The sequence below is a fragment of the Oryx dammah genome, unplaced genomic scaffold (assembly GCF_014754425.2).
Source record: "Oryx dammah isolate SB20612 unplaced genomic scaffold, SCBI_Odam_1.1 HiC_scaffold_29, whole genome shotgun sequence".
Classification (NCBI taxonomy): domain Eukaryota; kingdom Metazoa; phylum Chordata; class Mammalia; order Artiodactyla; family Bovidae; genus Oryx; species Oryx dammah.
The window spans coordinates 5,381,172-5,403,777 of record NW_024070213.1 but is presented as its reverse complement, the minus strand read 5'-3'; the positions used below and the strand labels follow the sequence as shown (position 1 = coordinate 5,403,777).

The window sequence follows — 22,606 nt, the reverse complement described above, 5'->3', positions numbered from 1 at the left end:
AGTCACAGGTTCTGGGAAGACATGGACATCTTTTGAGGAGGTGGGGAGGTGTTATTCTTGCCTACCACAATTGTATTACTTCTTGAAACTTTTCTTTTGACTTAACTTTTAGAATAGAAATCTAAAGGAAAATATCTGTTAATATAGAAGAGCCTGAGGACCCTACCAAAAAAGCTGCTAGACTGAATAAATGAGTTTGCTGCTAAGTCACTTCAGTCGTGTCCGACTCTGTGTGACCCCACAGATGGCAGCCCACCAGGCTCCCCCATCCCTGGGATTCTCCAGGCAAGAACACTGGAGTGGGTTGCCATTTCCTTCTCCAATGCATGAAAGTGAAAAGTGAAAGTGAAGTCGCTCAGTCGTGTCCGACTCTTCTCGACCCCATGGACCGCAACCTACCAGGCTCCTCGGTCCATGGGATTTTCCAGGCAAGAGTACTGGATTGGGGTGCCATTGCCTTCTTGGAAATGAGTTTAGCAAGCTCATAAGACACAGCACCAGCAAACAAAAATCAAATACCAGCAGTAAACAACTGCAAGTTGAAATTTTAAAAATATTGTTTGCAATATCATAAAAAAACATTAAATGTTTCTGAATAAACCTAAGAAAACATATGCAAGATTCATATAACAAAAGCTACAAAACATTGATGAGATAAATCTGTAAAATTTAAAGAAATGGTGACATATATCCTGGTCATCAATTAGAAGACTCAACATTGTTGAGATATGATTATTTCAAATTATTTCAAAATATTTCAAATATTTCAAAATTCATCTGTAGATGCAATCCCAAGAGAAGTGTCAATGGACTGTTTTGTAGAAATTAACAAGCCAGTTCTAAAACCTATATAGAAAAGCAAGGTCACTAGACTAGTTAAAACTATTTTGAAAAAGAATAGCAGAGCTGGAATGCTCACAATACTTGATTTCAAGACTTACTATAAATCTATTTACCTTAAATCTAGAAATCAAAAGTGTGGGATTTGCATAAGCATAGACATATAGATAAATGGAACAGGACAGAGAGTCTAGAAACAGACACACATATATGATTGATTCATTTTTGACAAAGGTATCTCTAAAGAGCAGGAAACAGAAGATTCTTATGAGCCGAAACTGTCCACCAACTCCTGGTCTTCCCCATGGGTAGTGAGCGCCTCTTCTCTGGGGATTGGTAAGAGGCTGGATAGTCTTTTGTCCTGAAGAGACTCTTCCTAAGTAACCTAGATCCAAAGTTCTCTGCCCTGTGAGATACTCAATGCTGCATAGAGACTGCGGAGCGGCCGCCGGTCGCTGTCCGCGGTGCTGAAAGCGCACAGCTCACCAAATCCTCATGATCGCCCAAGGCGGGACTCTGGGTAGACACGATACCCAGTGGCTCCGGTTTTGCTTTGTTTTATGTTCTGTCTTGATGCATATTTTCCTATTTGTACGGACTATCAAATATTTAAGATTATGATGCCTTTTATTAGGGAAATATGCAAACATACGCAAGATATGTCAAACATATGCAAAAATAAAAAGAATAGTAGGATGAATTTCTATGTATCCATCACCCACTGTCAACTGTTACCAACTGAGGTTTCATCAACTCTCACCCACTCCTCCCCACTCAGATTATTTTGAAGCAACTCATGTGTTATGCCATTACTTAAACATAGATCTCTAAGAGATAAGAACTCTTTGAAACCATATTCCCAATACATTAAAACAACTAAAAAGTAATGATTACTCCTTAACATCACCAAATATCCAGTTAGTGTACAGTTTCAGACTTGTGGGTGGGATGCTAAGTTCAGAGGGGTTGAGGTATCTGAGGATATCTAACGAAGCCAAGATTTAGTGCTGGGGCAGAGGTCACCCAATAGCATCCCACGATGCCAGACACAGATAGGCACATGCCAGCCTGTTGCCACAGATGACCTTAAGAAAGTCTGAGCCCAGGGTGCTGGCTCAGGCAGATGGTCACACCCACAGAGTGCCCCTGAGGACAGTAGTGCCCAGGAACTACAGGCTTCAGTCACATTCCTGCCTAGACACGTCTAATTCAATACCAGAATTTCTGAAGAAAGTCCTGAGCTTCAATATTTATACCCAGCATTCTAGTGGGCAGACAGGATGGAACCACAGCCCGAGCTAGTCTTTTTTTAATGATCCTATTTATTTTAGATTATTTACTGCTAATATTTTTATTTATTTATTTCACTCCCCTGGGTCTTAGCTGCAGCATGTGGGACCCAGTTCCCTGACCAGGGATTGAACCCAGGCCCCCTGGATTGGAACCTGGAGTCTTAGCCACTGGGCTACCAGTGTGGGAAGTCCCCTGACCTAGTCTTGAATGCTAACTCTGTCAATGATTTGCTGTGGGATCAGGTGCTTCACATATATGAGCCAGACTCCTTGTTTCTGTAACTTACCAGGGGGCACCCCAAAGCTGTCTTTACACCTGCAGCCACACTCCTGGAGTGACTTTCTGCCAACCTAGAATCTAGGCTTCTATAAAGACCCAGTTCAAACACCTAGCCCTCTGTGGCCAATCCCCTCCTGGAATCACCTCTCCTCCCTCTGAGCACGGTGGTATTAATTGTTTCTGTTGTGGGAGCTGGAGGCCCTTTAGAAACCGACTGGTCATTTTAAAGGCAAGGAAATGAGGAATTGATTGAGGAAAGAACTTGCTCAGCATTGCACAGCAGGTACGCAATGAAGCTGTGGTTTTTCCAGAGATCCTTCTGCTGCCTGGAGCACACACTTGGACATTTACAGCTTTACCACTTACCCCAACACACAGGACCACTCTGCGCTTTGGTTTCCTCGCCCATAAAATGGGGCAGAATAATGCTCACCTCCCAGAGTTGCTGTGAGAATTAATTGAGATAACTGGCTTTGAAAACTGTAAGTGGTGGGCACTCGTGAGGGTCAGACTCCCTATTACCTTCGCAGAAATAGCAATAGAGGAACGCGAGCTCCCTGAGGCAGGGATCTGCCTCGGGCTCAGTTCACATTCAGCAGACGGTTGGTGCTCAGAAAGGCAGGACTGGGAGCTGGAGAGCCACTCACCTTTCTGTCCCACCCTCATGCCCAGACCCTCCTGGATTCTACTCACCCTTCAGTCGCCTTTTGCTTCTCTGCTCTCACCGCCCCCCAATGACTGCGCAATCCAAACAGTGCCCTCCACGCCCCAACCTCTGCCAACCCCACAACCGCCTCACTGCTCACAGTGCCCCCCATCACCCCTTCTTCATTCTCAACTCAAGGCCTTTGCAAGCGCTGGTCCCCCTTTGTGTGTGCTGTTCCCCCTGTTTGCAAAGCTCTTCGCCGGCTCTCACGTCTCATCTCAGACTTCCCCTCCCGTGCCACCTCCTCAAAGAGGCCCTCCAGGACCACCTGGTCCCAGGTTGCTCCCCACCTCCATCAGTCTCACCCTCCTGTCTCCTCACAGAACTGCCATTCCTGGAGATGATCTTATTTTCACCTTTTCCTGTTTCCTGTTTAGCATTTGTTCTCGTACCCCAACCAGAATATAAGTTTTGTTCACAGCTGTGTCCCCAGAGCCTATAACTTGTTAAGTCAGATGGATGAATGAATATGCCTCTTGTTCACACATTTATTCCTTTGCTTCTTTTTCTCTCACACCTGCCTCCATGTCTCCACCCTTCCCAGTCCTCCTCGGGCTGAGTGTCTCTTAAGGGCCTGGCCAGGGGCACGGTGTGGGCTCTGCTCTCAGGATGGGAAGGGAAGCAACTCCTGAGAGAGGCTGGAGGAGGTCTGGTGTCCCAGCACCTTCTGTGCCCAAGAGAAGGAGGAACCAGGCTGGAGGCATTGCTCATCAAAAATCTTTTTAAGGAACACGTCAGGGAGACCTGTGGTGGTGGCAGCCAGGGGCCTTTGGGAACCCCAACAGAAGCACACATAGCTGAGATTCTGAGATTTTAATCCCTCTCTCTCCTCCCACCCTCCCATCTCCTGCGGGGGGTTCCCTGGGGAATAGACCCAAAGGAAGTCAGAAGTCAAGGTTTCTAGACTAATGCAGAGCACGGGGATTACCCCCCAAGGGCTAGCGCATGACAGAGAAAGTCAGAAAGGTCAGAGAGGCGGCACTCCTCGCCGCGACATTTCCATCTGTTCCCTGATCTGTGCAAGTGGAAGTGTCAGTCACTCTGTCATGTCTGACTCTGTGTTACCCCATGTAGCCCGCCAGGCTCCTCTCTGTCCATGGAATTCTCCTGGCAAAGATCCTGGAGTGGGTTGCCATTTCCTTCTCCAGGGGATCTTCCTGACCCAGGGATCGAACCCAGGTCTCTTGCATTGCAGGCGGGTTCTTTACCGTTTGAGCCCCCAGGGAAGCCAGGGATCTGAAATGCCCATTTCTCCACCTTCCCTGAAGTTCTCTGCACGCTGCTCTGTGACACACCCAAGCCCTTATTCCCGGAGACACTGCCCCAAGTCCCCCAAATGGAAATTCCAGAACCAGACATGTGTCTCAGCCCCTGGCTTCCTTCCTCCCTGTGATGAGATGGGAGGATGACCTGGGGCTGTACCAAGAGGCTGTGCCTCACTCGGAAAAGAAGAACCTGAAGCCTCAGGAGCGGGGGCTACAGAGAGACTCGGGGGGCTCTTCTCACTCCTGGGGGCCACCTGCCCATGTGGCCTGGGACAAGAGTCTGTCCTCTCCACCCTCCACGTGGCTGACAATTCCAGTGCCCACCCTGGGCTAGGGGTCAGGCTCTGAGCTCCAGGAGATGGGTCAGGACTCAAGGACTGGGGGCAGATGTGGGCACAGGACAAGGGCCACGATGGGAGTCTGGGGAGGCTAGTCGCTGGGCTGGGCTGGCACGGTCCCCTCAGGCCTGATGGGTGGGTCTGGGCTCCTTGGCCAGGTCCTCGAGAGGAGCAGCCTTAGGCTGGAGCGGGCAGGTGACAAGCAGGCTGCAGAGGAAGCAGAAGCCAGCAAAGGTGATTTTCAGAGCTTGGGGTTGGGTGAAGCCCTGGGTTGCTCTTCTCCCAAATTGTGCAATAAACCCTTATCCTGGCCAAGCAGAGGTAGCAGGAAGGTTCCAGGGTAGCCGCTCCCTGAGAATACTGTGCCAACTTCCTTGTTTAGAAATGGTGCTGAGTGGGTGCAACAGGCAGGAAGGTGGAATGCTGAAGTCTCCAGCCAGGAGGGAGGGAAGGTTGGGGAGACCCCACACCAGGCCTGGGTGACGTCTGGAAGGAATGCAGGGCATCTGGCAGAGCAGAGAGACCCACTCATCCCCCGTGACCTCAGGCCACCCCTGTGGATGAAGGGGGCAGGGTGACCCCCCCCCCCCGCAAGACTGACGGATGTGACCGGCCAGCTCCTGCCTCGAGGCCATCACGGGTCTGGCCCACAGCAGGGACCCAGCATGTGCTCCAAGGCTGTACGAATGGGTGGATGGGGACATGGACGATGCGACTGCCCGCCCAGGGTCTGGGGAACCAGTGGCACCTCCCCCAGCCCATCTCACCTGACCAACCTGAGGAGCGGGTCCTTCGTCCTGGAATAGACCTCGAGGGCCAAGCTCCTCAGCAAGTCTTGCATCCACCACAAGTCGGCCGGCATGTCCGGCAGCCACGCCACCAATCTAGAGGGAGAGGCAGCAACCGTGGCCCCAGTCTGTGCCCAGCCGAGCGTGCAGCCTGGCAAAGCCCACCCTCCCCATGGGGCCAGCGCAGAGCTGGGGGCCCCCGCACCCAAGCACCAGGGCTAAGGGAAGGAGGAAGCGGGGTACGGAGCTCCAGCCGCATTGACTGCACTGTGGAGCAGGTCAGCACCTGCAGAGGCACCAGGGGGTGGGGAACCATCCCCATGGGCCATGAGCTTGACGGAGACCACCAGGCCCTCAGGGTCATCGACTCCAAAGGGCACAAGGGGGAAGCCCTGGGGTGGAAAGGCCAGGGCCCTGGGGTCAGGCCGGCTTGCACTGCAGCCCCGCTGCCCCGTTCATCTGCTGTGTGGTCTCGGCAGGTCAGGGAGACTTTCTGGGCCTCAGTTTCTCACCGAGTGAGGACCATCCCCTTCCCGCCTCCATGTTTCTGTCCCCCCTCCTCCTCCCCAGAACAGCCCCTGCCCTCCACCCTGCATGCCCCTTCGTCCACACTCCTTTAGGCTGCCAGCAGCTTCCTAAACACATCTGACCCTGGCCTTCCCATGCCCAGCGCCCTCCTGGGACTCCCCACCTAGACCACACAGGATCAGCAGAGGGCAGCATTACTCAACTACAGCTGAGAGGACGCCTGGCCCCGCACTTTCTGAGACTCAGAGAGCCCACCGCGTGCACTGTGACAAGCCAAACACAAATTGAACTGTCCCCTCCCTCGTTTCTGGACCTTCTGCCCCTGTTGTTGTAACCGATATGTAGAGTATGTGCGCGCTCAGTCTCAGCTTCGTTTAACTCTTTGTGACCCCATGGACAGTAACTCGCCAGGCTCCTCTGTCCATGAGGTTTTCCAGGCGAGAATACTGGAGCAGGTTGCCATTTCCTGCTTCAGGAGATCTTCCTGACCCAGGGATTGAACCTGCATCTCCTGCGTTGCAGGAATTCTTTACCATCTGAGCCACCAGGGAAGCCCCAAACTTTAACTTATGTTCTGCTCCGTGGTGTTTTGTGAGGGTGTTGTTGTTTAGTTGCTAAGTTGTGTCTGACTCTTTTGCGACCCCATCGACTATATCCTACCAGGCTCCTTTGTCCATGGGATTTTTCGGGCAAGAATACTAGAGTGGGTTGCCATTTCATTCCCCAGGGGATCTTCCTGACCCAGGGATCAAAATCCCTTCTCCCTGCATTGGCAGGCAGCTTCCTTACAACCGGGTCACCAGAGAAGCCTTGAAACGTCACCCTGCTTCGGCCCAGTAATCGAGCCCGGGCCTCCCACTGGCAGGCGAGAGCTCCACCACTAATCACCAGTGCTGTGGTTGAGCATGTAGTTTACAGAAAAGACCCCTGCGGTCTGTGCAGGCACCTCCATCAATACTCATACATTGATCTTCTTTTTGTAACTGAAATGGCTAGAATTTGCATTGGTCTTTTTTGATTTTAACTTGTGGTTGTAGTCTAAAAGCTCTGCATAAGAAAAATTCCACATCAGCAGAAAGCTGTCTCCCAGCTTTGGGTCACCAGCAGTTCAGACAGCAGGGCTGACCCTGTCATGGACTCTGCATGGAGTGGGCCAGAGACCAGTGGCTCACTGTCACAGACCCTCTCCAGGGATGGGGAATTAAAAAAAAAAAACAAAAAAAACAGATCTCTGCATGACACTTTCCTGCCAAAATCCTCCACGGCCTTCCTGTAACCATCAGGATAAAGACCATACCCCTCACTTGGCCACAGACCCCTGTGTGTCTAGCCCCCGCCAGCTTCCTCAGCTCCATCTTGTACACACTCCAGATTTTGGCTTCAGCCACACTAGCCTCCCTTTCTGCTCTTCAGGTGAGCTTTACTCCCTCTGCCTTCTGTCCCAGGACCTTTGCACATGCTGCTCCATCCTTCTTGGCCTAGTGGACTCTTACTCATCCTTCAGATTATAGCTCAGAAGTTATCCCCTCTAAGCAGCCTTTCCTGATCACACAGCCACTGTACACCTCTCCCAGGAATCCATAGCCACTGTTGATCTCTCTAGGTATCCGTAGGCACAGCTGGATGGCACAGATAAATATGTGACGATTGGTGCGCTGTGATCCCCAGGTCAGGGCTGGGTCTCGGTCAGTCCTGCCTCCCAGCCCCCAGCCAAGGCTTGCCCCTTGACGGGCCCTCAATAACTGTTGGTGGAATGAATGAGTCAACAACACAGAGTGATCCATGAGCCAGCAAAGTGAGACGGTTAGCGAGGGCCTATCCACAGCCAGTCTGCTCTGGAAAGGCCTCGTTTTACAGAAAAGGAATCTGGGGCCCAGAGAGGTCACGATGCCTGGCTTGGGCCACACAGTTATTCTGAGGCAGACCAACCCCTAGAGCTACCCTCAGGAAGAACTCGTTTCCTCTGAGGCTCTGACAGGTGCAACAGTGGACCAAAGATCCTAGAGACGGGAAGGTCCAGGCTGACCACGAGGCCCCGTTTCCAGTGGACTAAAGCCACAGCTGTTACCCAACCACCCCATCAGTCCCGTCTTCCAAAGGAGACCAAGACTCCTCAGGGCCTGCAGCCAGCGTCAGGCAGTTTGGGGACACCAGCCCTGCTCTGCCCCCTGCCCCAGTGCTCCAGTGCCCTTCCTGCCACAGGCACCAGTCTCAACGGGTCAGACCCTTCCCAGGATCCCTGGCCATGCCTCACCTTCTGCTCTGGACGTAGACGTACTCAAAGGGCAGTGTGCAAGGCAGCAGCAGGTACATCAGCGCCCGCCCAGGCCCCGAGCGGCAAAAAGAGGCCCAGGCACTGGGGGCCCGCATGCAGGCTTTCTTCAGTGCTATGAGAGAGGCCACAGTTGCCCCTCACCCCTCCAGCCGCCCCCTCAAAGTCACCCTTAGGGAAGACAGCCCAAGCCCCCTCTCTACCTCCCACCGCCCACAGAGGACACCCCGCTCCCAGCCAGTCTGCAGAGGAAGCAGCTGCACTGATGGAGCCCCGCCCAGGCTCCCTCATCAGTCCTGAAACGGCAGAGTGTGCCCTTTCCCAGATGAGTAGACTGAGGCTCAGAGTGGAGCAGTGACTCGCCCAAGCCCATTGCCAGGAAGTGGTGGGGCCAGGATGGAGCCTGTCAGGCTCCCTGCACTCTTTCTGCCTCTCCTGCCCCTCTGGAAAGTCTGCTGTGCCCACCATACCTCCTTCCCATAACATCAGCACTATTGATGACAGCAGCTGTAACCACACGACCACTTCCTAAGCCCCCAACCCTTTAACTGATCAGAGTACAAGGGCCCAGCATCCTGGCTGGGGCACAGCTAGAACCCGAATCCTGACCTCCAAACTATGGCTTGGCCATGCACACACCACCAGCCTCAACTCTAGGTTCCTGAAAACACAGTCCCAAGACCTGGCTCCCTGTTACCTGCCATGTGGCCTAGGATGGGTCCCTTTCTGTCCCTGAGCCAGGTCACCGCCTCTGAAAAATGGGATACAGGTAGTATCTCCATCAGTAGAGGCGGCCAGGGTTAGGATTAGGAGATGCTGTAAAGGCCTTCAGAGAAGCTCTCTGGTGCCCCCTTGTGGCCGCAGGGACACCGCTGGGGTTCCAGAGCCCCAAGCTTGGACCTCAGGAGCTCAGCGTGGATGCAGACATACCTCTCTGTGCCCTATGTGGTCTCCCAGGCAGAAAGAGGGGCTCGCCTCATTTCCTCACCCACCCCCTTGCCCCTTCTCTGGGCTCAATCACCATCACCTCTCCTCCCAGCTTCCCACCTCTTCAGCCTGTCGCCTCCCAGCTGGGTGCAGCCAACACTGGGACCCAGAGTTTAGAGCAGCCGTGAACTCTGAAAGTGAGGGGTCGCCCTGGTGGCTCCTAGTCTCTTTCCTCCTGCTGCTTTGGAGGCCTTCTGCCCCACCCTCCAATCGTCCCCAAGCTGATCTCTGCTCACCCACCTCTCCCTCAGCCACAGGGGCCCCCTCCCCTTCCCACCAACCCCAGGACATTTGCACAGGCCACGCCCACTGCCTGGATGCTCATCTGGCCCCTCTTTTGCTTGGCCAACTCCTCCGTTCACACTTCACTTAGATGCTGCTCAGACTCCCACTCCCACGACCACGACATGTGCCTGTCCTTTCCTGTTGGGGCCTTTGTGACATTTAGGTCACCGAGCAGGAGGGCTGACTTTGCCAGCTGGGTGACCTTGGGCAGGTCACTTAAGCTCTCTGTGCGATGGTTTCCTCAACTGTCCAGTGGGGACCGTTCAGCACCACCCTCAGAGTATCTCGGGCGGGCGGTGGGGTGGGGGTAAAATGAGTCTGTCTCCACCTGGAGAGCCTGTGTGTGCCTCTCCTTTGTCTCTCGGCACCTTCTGCCCTTCCCTGGGCAGTGGGCAAAGACCTGGCTTTCTCAGGCGCAGACTTGGGTTTGAATCCCTCAGTTGTAGGTCCTGAGACCTTGGTGAGCCCCTTCCCTTCTCTGAGCTTCAGTTTCCTCATCAGCGAAATAGGCAATGAAAAACACTCAGGCCCGCTTGGGTTGTGGTGAGGAGTGAAAGGGGCAACGTGTAAGAGGCGTGGGCACCACGCATGGCACGCCTGAGTCCTGTCCTCTTGCAGACCACGAGCACCTTCAAGGTGCAGGCACCTGGAAGGTGAGCATGGATGGGATGGGAGGGGCAGTACCAGCCTCCAGCTCTGGGGAGAGCTGCTCAAAGTCGGGCACGTCCTTGACCAGCACATTGGGCACTGCCCAGTTGAGTGACAGGCCTCTGTCGTGGGCAGCATCTGGGGTCCCATCAGCTGGGGCTGGGGGCTCCTTAGACACCAAGCTCCACAGCACCGGCTCCTCGGTGAGTCCTGGGTGAGGGGAGAGGAGGGACTCAACGGGTCAGCACAGCTGGAGCCTCCCAGCGACAGTGACCCCCACCCAGTGCTCCACCCTGCCCTCACCACCCGCATGCCTCGACGCTCGAACCCAGCTCTGGGGACCCATTGGCCACAGGATGAGTGGACCCTTGGCTAGTCCTGAATGACTTCGTCCTGAACTCCCCGGCCCTGCTCTGTCTGCCGTCTGATTCCTCTGCACTTTCTAGCGGTTGACAGAGCCCAGGTCCAGAAGACCCAGCCCAAGGCTCAGATCCTGGGGTCCCCACCCGCCAGCTCTGGGATCTGACAGCTCCGTACGTGGCTTCCCTCCCGAGAAAACAGGGGGAAGATTAGACCTGCTGTGTATGGTTGCTTGGATGCAATGAGTCAGATACGATGAACACACAAAGCTTGAGCCCAGGTCTGAGCTTTTTATCTCTGAGCACATATGTGCTCCATGAGTGCTTCCTGCTGCTGAGGGTTTGGGGCCATAAAGTGGGGGGTCAAGGGTCATGGACCCTGGAGCCAGAAATCCTGAGTTCAAGTCTCAGCCCTACCATGTTGAAAAGCATGGCCCTGTGATATGACAGCCAAGCTCTCCAGCTAAGAAGACCTCTCTGACCCTCCCAGTGCTCCATCTCACACACACACACACACACACACGTGACAATCTTATGGCCCCACTGAGGTATGCACCCTCGAAGTGCCAAGTTCTGTTCCTTTGCTCTTGCTCTCCTTCTCCCTACCTAGAGTGCCCTCTTCCTTCCCATTGTCAATATTTCTGCAGCCTTCATGACTAGTTAAAACCCAGCTTGTCAGTCACCACCTCAGGAAGCCCTCGTTGCCCACCCAACCCACCAGACTGGGTCAGGTGCCCGCGCTGGGCTCCCGTGACCCTGAGCATCCCTCCATCACCCCTGGGGGATGTCTCTCTCTTGATCTGTCCCCCTGGCACCAGGCAGCGGGCAGCTGGAGACTACGACACACGTGCGATTTCTCCCTGGGTCCCCGGCACCCGGCACAGAGCAGATGCTGCGGAAGAGAATGGATGAGCCGAGCTCCTTGAGAGCCCAAATAGCTGAGAGGCGGGTCCACCTGGCACTCACACTGGTGGGGGGCGATGCCCAGCTCCGATGGGGGGCCGCCACCTACCGCGTCTCTCCAGGAACCTCAGGGCATCCAGGTAGCCTTGTCTGCAGCTGTCAGCTATTACCTGCCAACACACAGGTCAGGCTGAGGTGCAGCAGGCCTGCACCCACCCCTCAAGCCAGTAGCCACAGGCCAGAGACTCATCTTCAGCTGGACCCCAGGGCAGCCCTTGCTTCCCGAAACCCCCTCTCAGCAGGGTTCAAGGACCCTGAGGGTGTCTGGCCAGCATTGGATGGGGAGAGTCCCAGGACCTCGGGGAGACACGTCTTCTCCAGCAACTCCCTCCCTACAGCTTCATTCACCTTCCCACTCTGAGACGCCCTGGCTGGGGGCTTTTGCTCCAAACTCTCCTTTCTCTGGCCTCAGTTTCCTCCTCTGGAAGATGGGATCACAAGGCCTGGCCAGAGATGTCTGGGCCCCTACAGATCAATACACAGCAGTGCCCTTTGCCATTGGGTGTTCGTGGCCAAGACCACCCTGAGATGGCCGAGGCTCTCAGTCAGGGCCCTACCAGGAGCAGGGAGTCACCTGCAGGCCCAGGAAGGCTTGCGAGTGACCTCTCGACGGCTGCCCCGCCTTTCTGAGAGCCTTGCCTTCCTTGGCTGTAAAATCGGGCTGAGATTTTCTGTCCACTCCATGGGTGTAGGGAGGACCAGCTTAAATGAACAGGACTTTGTTTCATGAATTACAAAATACTGCACAACCATAGGAGAAGTGCAGGACTAAGGGAGGGCCGGGGTGTGACTGGTGTGAAGGAGCTTGTTAGGATGACAAACAGCTGTCAAATCACCCACATCCCAGAAATCCCAGAGAGCAAAACGCAGGAAACGAGGGTCTCTTGTCCAGCTTTTTCTGTGCTGTGCCTTACTGCCATACAGAGGGTCAATCTGGCCACAGTCTAGGGCAGCCATTACAACTGAGCATGGCTTTGGACTAGGATCTGAAGTTCGGCTTTGTTGTTTCCAGGCTGGGTGACTTTGAAGAAGTTTGCTTACCCTCTCTGAGCCTCAGTGTCCTTCCCTGAGGAGTGGAGATGACCACAGTACCTTGTCACCAAGCCTGACCCCGAACAGTACCCGCAGAGGCCTGGCTTAAACCCCAGTTCAGCAGAGGTGGCCTTGGGGTGCTGCCCCGATGGGAAGCATGACGCAAGACACATCGGGAGCCCAGGCTGAGTTCAAGGGCTTGACCGTGAGACTCAGGACAAATGTCCTAACTGCCCCGAGCTTGTAGGGAGGACTCCTGGACACAGAGTCTGACTCACCAGGCACTAGATCATGGCCAAGCCTCTAACACCTTCAAGGCTGGTCATGGGGTGGGGACCAGACCTACCTCGGGGCTGGAGGGGATGAGGGAGCTGATGCCCAGGAAGAAGTTCTTGGTGGAGATCTGGAAGCTGGCGTTGAAGATGTTCAGCTCGTGTGTGCTAGCCGAACTGCTCTGGGGAGAGATGTCCGCTGTCCCGTGGAAGGGCGACACGGTGATGGTGGAGGGCGAGTCCGCGAAGGGTATGTTGTTGCTTAGAGCCCCATCAATGTAGCGCTGCAATTCAGGGGGCCTTGCTGCCCTCGGGGTGCTCTCTGCCCACACGGCCACGAAACCACCCCCAGAACCTGGCGGCAGCAGATCACCTCCAGCTGCCCTGAACCGCTAGGTTGACCCCTAGCCCAGGACGCTCTGAGCACCCCTGGGACCAGAGTAGGGGGGCTGACACACCCAGTAAGTGCTGCAGGAGCCCTGGTTCCTCCACCCACTCACCTCTCGGTACGGATGGGGGCGGACTGGGTCACTGAGCCCCCGAAGTGCACTTACCTTCCCTCTGAACGTGGGAGGAATCATACCACAGTAGAAAGGGAGGAAAATGGTGCAGACCAAGGCCTGGGGAGACAAGCCCGTGAGAACACAGCTGTTTGCGCTCCTGGCGTTCAGAACCTGCTCTGGGCGTGGAGTCTAACCCAGAACAGCCCACACTGGCGTCAGGAAAGCTGCGTCCAGGGAGGGAGGTATCGCCTCGTCCCAGCCTAGTTCTCAAAGTTAAGAAGGGATTTGAGAACTGCGGTCCGGTGCTTAGGGCTCAGCGCTTCCACTGCAGAGGCAAGGGTTCAATCCCTGGTCAGGGAACTAAAATCCTGCAAGCGGTGGAGTGCAGCCAAAAACCAGAAACATAAGCAGGGATTTGAACAGGAGTTCCTCTGCCTTCCTCTTCCTGCTAGGCCCCTTGCTGGCTCAGGACTGCTGCTGGGCCTTTTCCCTCAAGGACAGACATCAAGTACCATTTCTCCTTTATCCAGCTGCCAGGAATTCTCCACCGAGAATCTAGGTTATGTCTCCTGAAGTGTGTTCCCTGGACCAGGGGTCATCCTACGAGGGGCACCTCTGACAAGAAACCCTGATTCTCTCCTCATTTGGAAAACACTGTCTACTCCTCCCAGCAGAGGCTCTGACAAGTCCTGCAGTGAGAAAGATGCTTAACAGAGACCCTGATACGGGTGACGTTTGGGGGCTGGAGGAGTCTCCGTTGGGGGGAGGCTGCTGTCCTGTGCATTGCAGGGTGTTTAACAGCATCCCCAGCTTGCACCCTGGAGCTGCCAGTACTTTGTGTGCGTGCGTGCAAACACACACACACACACACACACACACACACACACAAACTCACATAGAGCTGTCACAGTCAAAAATGTCTCCAGTGTTGCTAAATGTCTCCAGGGGGGAAAATCACCCTTCGTTGAAAACTGCTGACCTAGAGCTTACCAGACTCATCGAGCATAGAACCCTGTCTCTTGGGACTCAACTCCTGGAACCATCCCTCCAGCCCCTTCTGCGAGACCCAGAACCCATCCCACCCCTGACAGGGCAGAGGTGCAGGGGAGAGCTCTGCTCCCATGGGTTCGTCATGAGAGCAACAGCAGCTGATGTTTACTGAACGCCTCCTGACTCCGGGCCCTGTACTGTGTGTCATCCAGGCCAGGATGCTGGGACTCTCACTGGAGTCCCAGGAGCCCACGGACATGAACGCACAGGAAAGGACTGGCCCTGCTCTTGCACACACTGGGCTTCCCCCCTGCCAGGGTGGGAGACATAGAGACGCAGGTTTGACCCCTGGGTCGGGAAAATCCCATCGAGGAGGGTGTGGCAACCCACTCCAGTGTTCCCGCCTGGAGAATCCCATGGACAGAGGAACCTGGTGAGCTACAGTCCATAGCGTCTCACAGAACTGGACATGACTGGAGCGACTTAGCACAGCACCCCATACACCAGTCAGCACCCAGAGATGGTCCCCGTGCTGTGCGATGGGGCACCACGGTGAAGAGGATTCTGCTGCAGGGACTCGGGTGGCAAGGCTGAGCAGAGCTGTGCGCGACACCTCTCTGAGCTCCCCGTAGCCCCTCCCTGACCATGGGGCTCCCGATCATGTCCCCTTCTGATACTGGATTGCTTCTTCCTTCCTTACACGAGCTTGTGGCCACTATCCGTGCGCTCACAGGTTTGAATAGGAGCCCCCGGAAGACAAGGATTGTTGTCATTCTGCTGCCGCACTTGGGGTGGTGACTGGCACGTGATAGGGAACTGGTGTTTCTCTGCTGCATCAAAAAGCACCTGGAAGACCAGGTCGGGGGTGACAGGCACCCCGACTGCCGGGAAGAGCAGACCCGGCAGGGCCTCCGAAGAGCAGGCTCGGGAGCCGGGAGCCCACGCGGCCGTCCCTCTGTGCAACTCAGCTCCCTCGTTAGTAAACAGAATGAGGTCCGTCTCCTGCTTGATCCCCCCACCCCTCCCCAGGGCTGCAGAGAAGTGTCTGCTCTGGAAAGCGCCTGCAGGCCACTGGGTAGGAGATGGTACTCACCCATCTGCTGCCAGGCCCTGTGTCCCGCCCCCTGCTCACCTCAATGACCTCATCGCGGGTGGCGAAGTCGGTGACAATGAAGTTCTTGCCGTTGGGCCAGTGGGTCAGCGAGATGCCCAGCCGCTGGGAGGCCAGGATGTGAATGTCGGCGGGCAGCGAGTCTTGGAGGTCCTTCCTGATGGTCTCGATGGGCATGAAGGAGGGCTGGAAGATGCCCAGACTCAGCTGCTCCAGTTGCTTGACCATGGCCAGGATGCGGGAGCAGCACAAATCTGCAGGGTGGGGCAGGGAGGGGGTCCTCAGCCCCTGCCCTCCCTCCCGGGTGCCGTGGGAATGAATGGTCTCCCCGCTCCGACTCCAGCTCAGAATTTCTGTGTCCAGTGCTGCCTTCAAACACTCTGTGCAGGGAGCTTCCCTGGTGGTCCAGTGGCTAAAACTCTGGGCTTCCAAAGCTGGGAGCCTGGGTTCCATCCCTGGTCAGGGATCGATAGATCCCACACACTGCAACTAAAAGATCCTGTATGCCACAACTAAGGCCAGGAGCAGCCAAATAAATAAATAAATATTAAAATAACTACTAAATAAACGTTCTATGCAGCCTCTTGACCTTGGGAACAGTCTTCCAGGCTCTAAGCCTCAGATTTATCCTCTGGAAAATGGGGATGCCTGTGGTCCCACGTCCTCAGGGTTCTCGTAAGGATTAAGTGGAAACGGGCTGGCTGTAGGGAGCACAGGGCACCGCGCCAGGCTCCCTGAGACACCCTCTCAGGTCGGAATCAGCCTCGACTCGCGCAGGTAAGCCGATGCTCCCTGCGCCGCTGGTCCACGCAGTCAGTCCCCGGACTCACCGACAGACATGCCGCTGACGATGCTGACTGCGACGAGCGCCCCGGACGAGGACCCGTAGAAGCGGCTGGCGCCGCGGAGGAGGCGCGGGGCGCGCTGCCTCAGGCAGTGGATCACCCCTACGTGGTAGAGACTCAGGAAACCCGCGCCCGCCAAGGACAGGCTCCAGCTACCCTCCTTCTCGAAGCAGCTCATGGCAATGGGGCCAGACCCCGGGGTGCGGCTGGAACAGGGCCGGGAGTGGGGGATGGCTGGCGGACGGGGCAGAGAGGAGGTGCTCCAGCGGGAAGTTCCACCGGTTGAGTGCCGAGTTGGACTTGTGGCCAAGAGGTGAAGCTCAGGCCGGAGCCCAACCCCCGCCCCCGGGTTGCATCACCCACCAGCCACCAGCCAATGAGGCCCCTCGAGCCGAGCCCCGGCTCCCCCCCCCCCCCCCCCCCCCCCCGGCCCCGCCATCCTCATCCCCGGGTGTGCACCAGTTGTGCCCTGGAAGCGTCAGCGGGATGTGGGCACCTTAACGCGCCCCCACAGGCACGCCCTCGGTCCGGAGCGCAGTCCCAGATTTCTGGGTGACGGAGCCCGGGTAAACAGAACCAGCTCTTCTGCCGGGTCTCTGGCAGTCGTGACGGAAAGGCTGTTCCTGCCCCCATTTCGCAGATGAGGAAACAGAGTGCAAGGGAACCTGGTAGCCAGGAACTGCGGGAGCTGGACACACAATATCCATCGGGTCTTGGGGGTCAAGTCAGACTTAATTCTGCAGCTGTGCTGGATCAGGGACCTGGCGGAGCCCTGGGAGGGGGAGTCTGGGTTCTAAGCTCTACCGCCTCCCCAACCCCCACCTGTGCCTGGGACTTTTTTCACGTTCCTCACTCTGTCTGGGTTGCAGTTTTTCAGTATAATGTGGGAACTTAGTCTAGGTTGGTCATAGCTTTCCTTCCAAAGAACAAGCGTCTTTTAATTTCACGGCTGCAGTCACCTCCTACAGTGATTTTGGAGCCCCCCTCACAAAATAAAATCTGTCACTGTTACCACTTGACATGGATGAGGCTTGGATGAGGACCTACAGAGATCTTTCTGCTCTGGTTGCTGCTCCCCCAAATACAGATCTGTTCATGGACGTTTAGGTTGCTTCCATTTCTTGACTGTTGTAAATAGTGCTGCTATGTCGGGGTGCACGGGAGAAAGAAAATCCCAGAAAAACATCTACTTCTGCTTCATTGACTGTGCTAAAGCCTTTGACTGTGTGGATCACAACAAACTGTGGAAAATTCTTAAAGAGATGGGAGTATCCGACCATCTTACCTGCTTCCTGAGAAATCTGTATGCAGGTCAAGAAGCAACAGTTAGAACCAGACATGGAACAACAGACTAGTTCAAAATTGGGAAAGGAGTACATCGAGTCTGTATCTCAACACCTTGCTTATTTAACTTGTATGCAGAGTACATCATACAAAATTCCAGACTGGATGAATCACAGGGTGGAATCAAGATTGCGATGAGAAACATCAACAACCTCAGATTTGTGCAGATGTCACCACCCTTAGGGCAGAAATCGAAGAACTAAAGAGCCTCTTGATGCAAGTGAAAGAGGAGAGTGGAAAAGCTGGCTTAAAACTCAACATTCAAAAAACGAAGATCATGGCATCCAGTCCCATCACTTCATGGCAAAGAGAAGGGGGAAAAGTGGTAACAGTGACAGATTTTATTTTGGAGGGGGGTTCCAAAATCACTGTAGGAGGTGACTGCAGCCGTGAAATTAAAAGACGCTTGTTCTTTGGAAGGAAAGCTATGACCAACCTAGACTACATACTGAATAGGAGAGACATCACTTTGCCAACAAGCATCCATATAGTCAAAGCTATGGTTTTTCCAGTAGTCATGTACAGATGTGAGAGTTGGACCATAAAGAAGGCTGAGTGTTGAAGAGTTGATGTTTTTGAATTGTGCTGGAGAAGGTTCTTGCGTGTTCCTTGGACTGCAAGAAGATCAAATTAGTCAATCCTAAAAGAAATCAATCCTTAATATTCACTGGACGGACTGATACTGAACTTGAAGCTCCAGTGCTTTGGTTACTTGATGCAAAAAGCTGACTCATTAGAAGAGACCCTGATGCTGGGGAAGATTGAAGGCAGGAGGAGAAGGGGACGACAGAGGATGAGATGGTTGGATGGCATCACCGACTCGATGGACATGAGTTTGAGCAAATTTGGGAGACAGTGGAGGACAGAGGAGCCTGGCGTGCTGCAGTCCATGGGGTCACAAAGAGTCAGACCCAACTTAGTGACCGAATGAGGACAACAACAAAATCCTTTTCTGCTGTGTATTTTTAAAATAGTGCATTGGTGGTGCCTTTCGGCCAGAGCGTGAGTGGAGGGGCCGTTGTTGCTGGCCCTTTCCTCTTCCCCACCGTCCAGTTGGTGGGCTGATTAGGCCATCAGTCCTCAAGCCAAGACGTGTCTCTTATTTAGTTCTGGGGAGCGCCTGGCCGGCATGAGTGATGTAGGGGAGAACAACTTTGAGGCCAGAGAGGGGATCTCGAAGTAGGTCAGGTGCACCAGGATCCCGGCGTCGAAGGAGCCGACGTCACTCTAACATCTAACCGGAGGAGACATACAGGCAGCAGGGCGAACCCCTCCGTGTGTACACTCAGTGGTGTCACCATTGAGTGGCGGCAGTGTGGTTCATGACCAGCGAACTGGACGATCCCGAGGACATGCTTTCGTTTATTTCGAGAGAGTAGATGACTCAAAGGAGGCTAAGGAAAGGGCAAATGGACCGGAACTGGACGGTAGGAGAGTTTGTGTGGATTGTTCTGTCCCCCAGAGGGCCCACACCCCTACACCAGGCATATATATACATTGCCAGCCCGCCTTGTAGTGGCGGAGGCGGAGGCGGAACCGAGCTTCTTACTCTGCTGGAGGGTGTGACTGTGGGCAGGACAGATATGCAGACTGTGATCACCAGCACAGAAGATCCCTTCTCCTTACTGTAGTCGATACAGATCATGCTCCGTCCTACAGCCCAAGATGCTATTGATAAACAGAGGGGTCACAGTTGAGGACATCTTTTTCTCTTTCCTTTTTTTTTTTTTTCAAATTCTGGATTTCCCCAAGCTTCTAATCCTTCCTACTCCTTAAAAAGAACCCTTTAAAAATCTTTATTTAACTTCTACACTTTGTCGATTGTATTGCTGTTTTCCACCCCTTTTATTATATTCTTAAAGATGTAATTGTTGTCATTTTGAGTAGCAAACATCTTGAGTGAAAAAGGAACCGTCAGTGTTACAGTTTGTAAAACATTTTTTTTTTTTTTTGCTTTAACAGAAAATTAACTCCTGGCAAATCAAATGAGGAAAGAAATGATCTTTTTAAATCTTCTTTTGTGTTAGATATTGCATTAAATATTGTATTAGAGACTTGCATTTACTGCAAACTCCTCTTTTAACTTTCTTTTGGGAAAGTCGGTAACACATACAGCAGCTCAGTCATGTCAGTCTGTCTGGGGTAGCATACAGCAGTCAAATAGTTGAGTGTAGAAAGTTTGAAACCACAGAAGAAAACACTTAGTCATTTCTTTCGAAGAACAGAATTTTGGAATCCTAAAAATTACGTCGTTTTTTTTAAAGATGTAAAACCTGTGGACTCCTGAAAAGCATTTTGCATTTAAAATACATTTGTTAAAAGTTAAAAAACATAATGTATTAACTGCCTGGAAGATGGGTTGGAAGGTCAGCTATTACATATATCAGCTGGTGTGACTATGGGGAGTGGATGACAAGAGAAACGGAAATGGGGAGGAGGAGGCAAGGAATGAAATATTATAGAGAACGTGCATCCGAGGACCTAAGAAGAAGGGATGGGACACAGTTAGGAGAGGACTGATAAGACGCCTTTGCAGGTGTTTGCCTTCTACCTGGCACTGGGTCAAGCCCTTTTCCTAGGTCACGTATTTTATTTTCGCAACTGCCCAGTGAGATATCATCAGTCCCATTTTACAAAGGAAGGAGCTGAGGTGTAAACCAGAAACCAGGGTAAGGCAGGAAGCAGATGGGAAAGTGTATCTTTCAGGTTGGAGGACTCCAGAGGGGCTGGCTGGAGGGCATGGGGCTTCAGAATTTAGGGAGTAGAAGCTTCGCTATAGGAATCGGGGGAGAACAGTGCTTCTCAGGGAATCCTGGAAGCCTGAGCCCAGGACATCTTCTTATGCCAGCAAGCAAGCAAGCGTTCAAGAAATGACAGAATGGTGGCTTGTCCACATCCCAGTACTCAGAACCTGCGAATGTGTTGTCTTACATGTCAAAAGGATCTTTGCAAATGTGATTAAAGGAAGGATCTTAAAACAGGGAGATTATTCTGGATTATCTGGGTGGATCCATTGTAATCACAAGGGTCCTTAAAAGACAGAAGAGGGTGGAGGAAGAGTCAGAGAGAGATTTAAAGCTCTTGCGATGCTGACTTTAAAGATGGAGGAAGGGGTCATGAGCCACAGACTGCGTGGCTCTAAAAGGCAGAGAAACCAATTGTCCTCTGGAACCTCTAAAAGGAACAGAGTCTGCTAACACTTTGATTTTAACCCAATGAAACCCCTTTTGGACTTCCAAACTTCCAAACTAAAATATTCCATACCATCTTATGCAAAAACCCGAATGGACTTTTTTGCCAACCCAATAATAAAATTGTGCTTTCGTAAGCCACTACGCTTGCTAAGTTATAGCAGCAATGAGACACTAACACACATCACCCCTGTAGCCGTCTGTGTTTGATCCCTGGGTGGGGAAGATCCGCTGGAGAAGGGACAGGCTACCCACTCCTATATTGTTGGGCTTCCCTTGTGGCTCAGCTGGTAAAGAATCCACCCGCAATGCAGGAGACCTGGGTTCGATCCCTGGCTTAGGAAGATCCCCCTGGAGAAGGGAAAGGCTACCCACTCCAGTATTCTGGCCTGGAGAATTCCATGGACTCCATGGGGACTCAGAGTCAGACAGATTAAAGGACACCAGAGATGTGGCATCTGAGCAACACACAGCTCTGGATTTGATCCTGGCTTGGAGAGAAAACAGCCCTAAATATTAGACATTGTGGGGACGATTGGCAAAGTGTACACGTAAGCCATGAATGAAATCAAAGAGCTGCACTGATGTTACACTGGCAATTTTGAAAACTGTACTGTGGATTCATAAAAGAAAGGTTCTTGGGGAATACTTCGAGATATTTAGGGTCAAAGAGGCATGGTGTTCGCAACCTAATTTCCAGCAGTTACAAAAAAAAAACCTCTATATTTCTATAGCTCGTAACCACATCTGTTTGTCTATGTCTATTATCTAGAGAGAGAAGCCAAACATGCCAAATGTTACTGATCCCAGAACTGGAGTTACGGGGACATGAGAGTTTTTTTGGGCCCAATTCTTGCAACTTCTCTGCAAGAAAACATGAGATCATATCAAAAGGAAAAAAACAGGAGACAGTTATCCCTTTCTGGTCTGGCTCAGGGGACTTGAGATGGGGGGTCTATCTTCAGCCATGAGTAGTGAGTTCTGTTCAGCATCAGTGTTTGGATGGGGGTTTTAGACTCTCTAGAGATCACGGGCTCACTGAGGGTAGAGCGGTGCCTTTTTCAGAGCTTCTGCAGAGAGCTGGTTGCTGAAGCAGTGAATGTCCCAAGCAGGAGGCCAAAGAGAAAATAAGGAAATCTCTCCAGGGTCTCCCTAACTGAGAAAGAAGGGAAAGATAAGGAGGAGGAAAAAAGGAGGAGAAAAAGGAGGAAAAAAAGCAGGGAGCAGGAGGGAAGGCCAACGTGGTGTGCGAGAGGAGGGGCGAGCTGGGAGGTGAGGACAGGGACACCCCGAAAAAGAACAGAAGACGGAGGTGGGGAAATGGTTTCTGAGCCTTGGAGACAGCTTTAAGCAGCGTGTCTGTTACAGGGAAGGACCAAATCTGACTCCTTATTGGATCTGTATTTCTTTAACCTTGTCTTCCCGTGGCTTTTGTTCACTTAAAGGAATGGTGTCTATACATAACGGCCTGCCCTGAGGGCCCTGCCCCTCTGCCTGAATGTTGAACCAAAGTTCGTTTGTTCAGGAAGTCATCCTGACCCTGTCTACCCATGAATGATTGCAAGAAAGAAGAAATTAGCTCATCTCCTCTCTGAGACTGGCTATAACAGGAGTTATTTGCAAGATTAACGGCCTTTTTATTTCCTCTCCTCTTCCTCCTCTGTGTTCTCTAAAAGACACTGGACCGATAAGACCCCGGTAAGATGGTTATTTTGAGACGCTAGGCTTCCATCTTCTCGATCCGCTGGTTATTCCTTGCCTTAACAC

At 53.0% G+C, this 22,606-nt stretch overlaps 1 protein-coding gene, 1 non-coding gene and 1 pseudogene across 2 annotated transcripts; 2 read left to right on the top strand and 1 right to left on the bottom strand.

Annotated features, from left to right (window-relative positions):
* Positions 1-3,591: 3,591 nt before the first annotated feature.
* Positions 3,592-16,561, bottom strand: PNPLA5 (patatin like phospholipase domain containing 5). The gene is made up of 9 exons (XM_040232770.1): positions 16,290-16,561; positions 15,481-15,713; positions 13,410-13,475; positions 12,930-13,139; positions 11,601-11,661; positions 10,266-10,439; positions 8,292-8,424; positions 5,489-5,605; positions 3,592-3,785 (listed from the first exon to the last, which is right to left on the bottom strand). Exons 1-9 carry the CDS (start codon positions 16,480-16,482, stop codon positions 3,599-3,601), a joined length of 1,374 nt encoding a protein of 457 aa, XP_040088704.1. The 5' UTR covers positions 16,483-16,561; the 3' UTR covers positions 3,592-3,598.
* Positions 16,487-19,323, top strand: LOC120857675 (annotated as a pseudogene).
* A 2,418-nt stretch (positions 19,324-21,741) lies between these two features.
* On the top strand, positions 21,742-21,869 carry LOC120858974. The gene has a single exon (XR_005719998.1). It is a non-coding gene; the product is annotated as a small nucleolar RNA SNORA56 (small nucleolar RNA).
* Positions 21,870-22,606: the final 737 nt, after the last annotated feature.

Excerpts from the sequence above, each read along its gene's own strand:
- PNPLA5 (XM_040232770.1), bottom strand. The coding sequence starts at position 16,482 with ATGAGCTGCTTCGAGAAGGAGGGTAGCTGGAGCCTGTCCTTGGCGGGC. Across the intron at positions 15,714-16,289 it reads CGTCAGCGGCATGTCTGTCG|ATTTGTGCTGCTCCCGCATC; the intron begins GTGAGTCCGGGG and ends CCCACCCTGCAG. Across the intron at positions 8,425-10,265 it reads CTCCCCAGAGCTGGAGGCTG|CACTGAAGAAAGCCTGCATG; the intron begins GTACTGCCCCTC and ends CCTCTCTCATAG.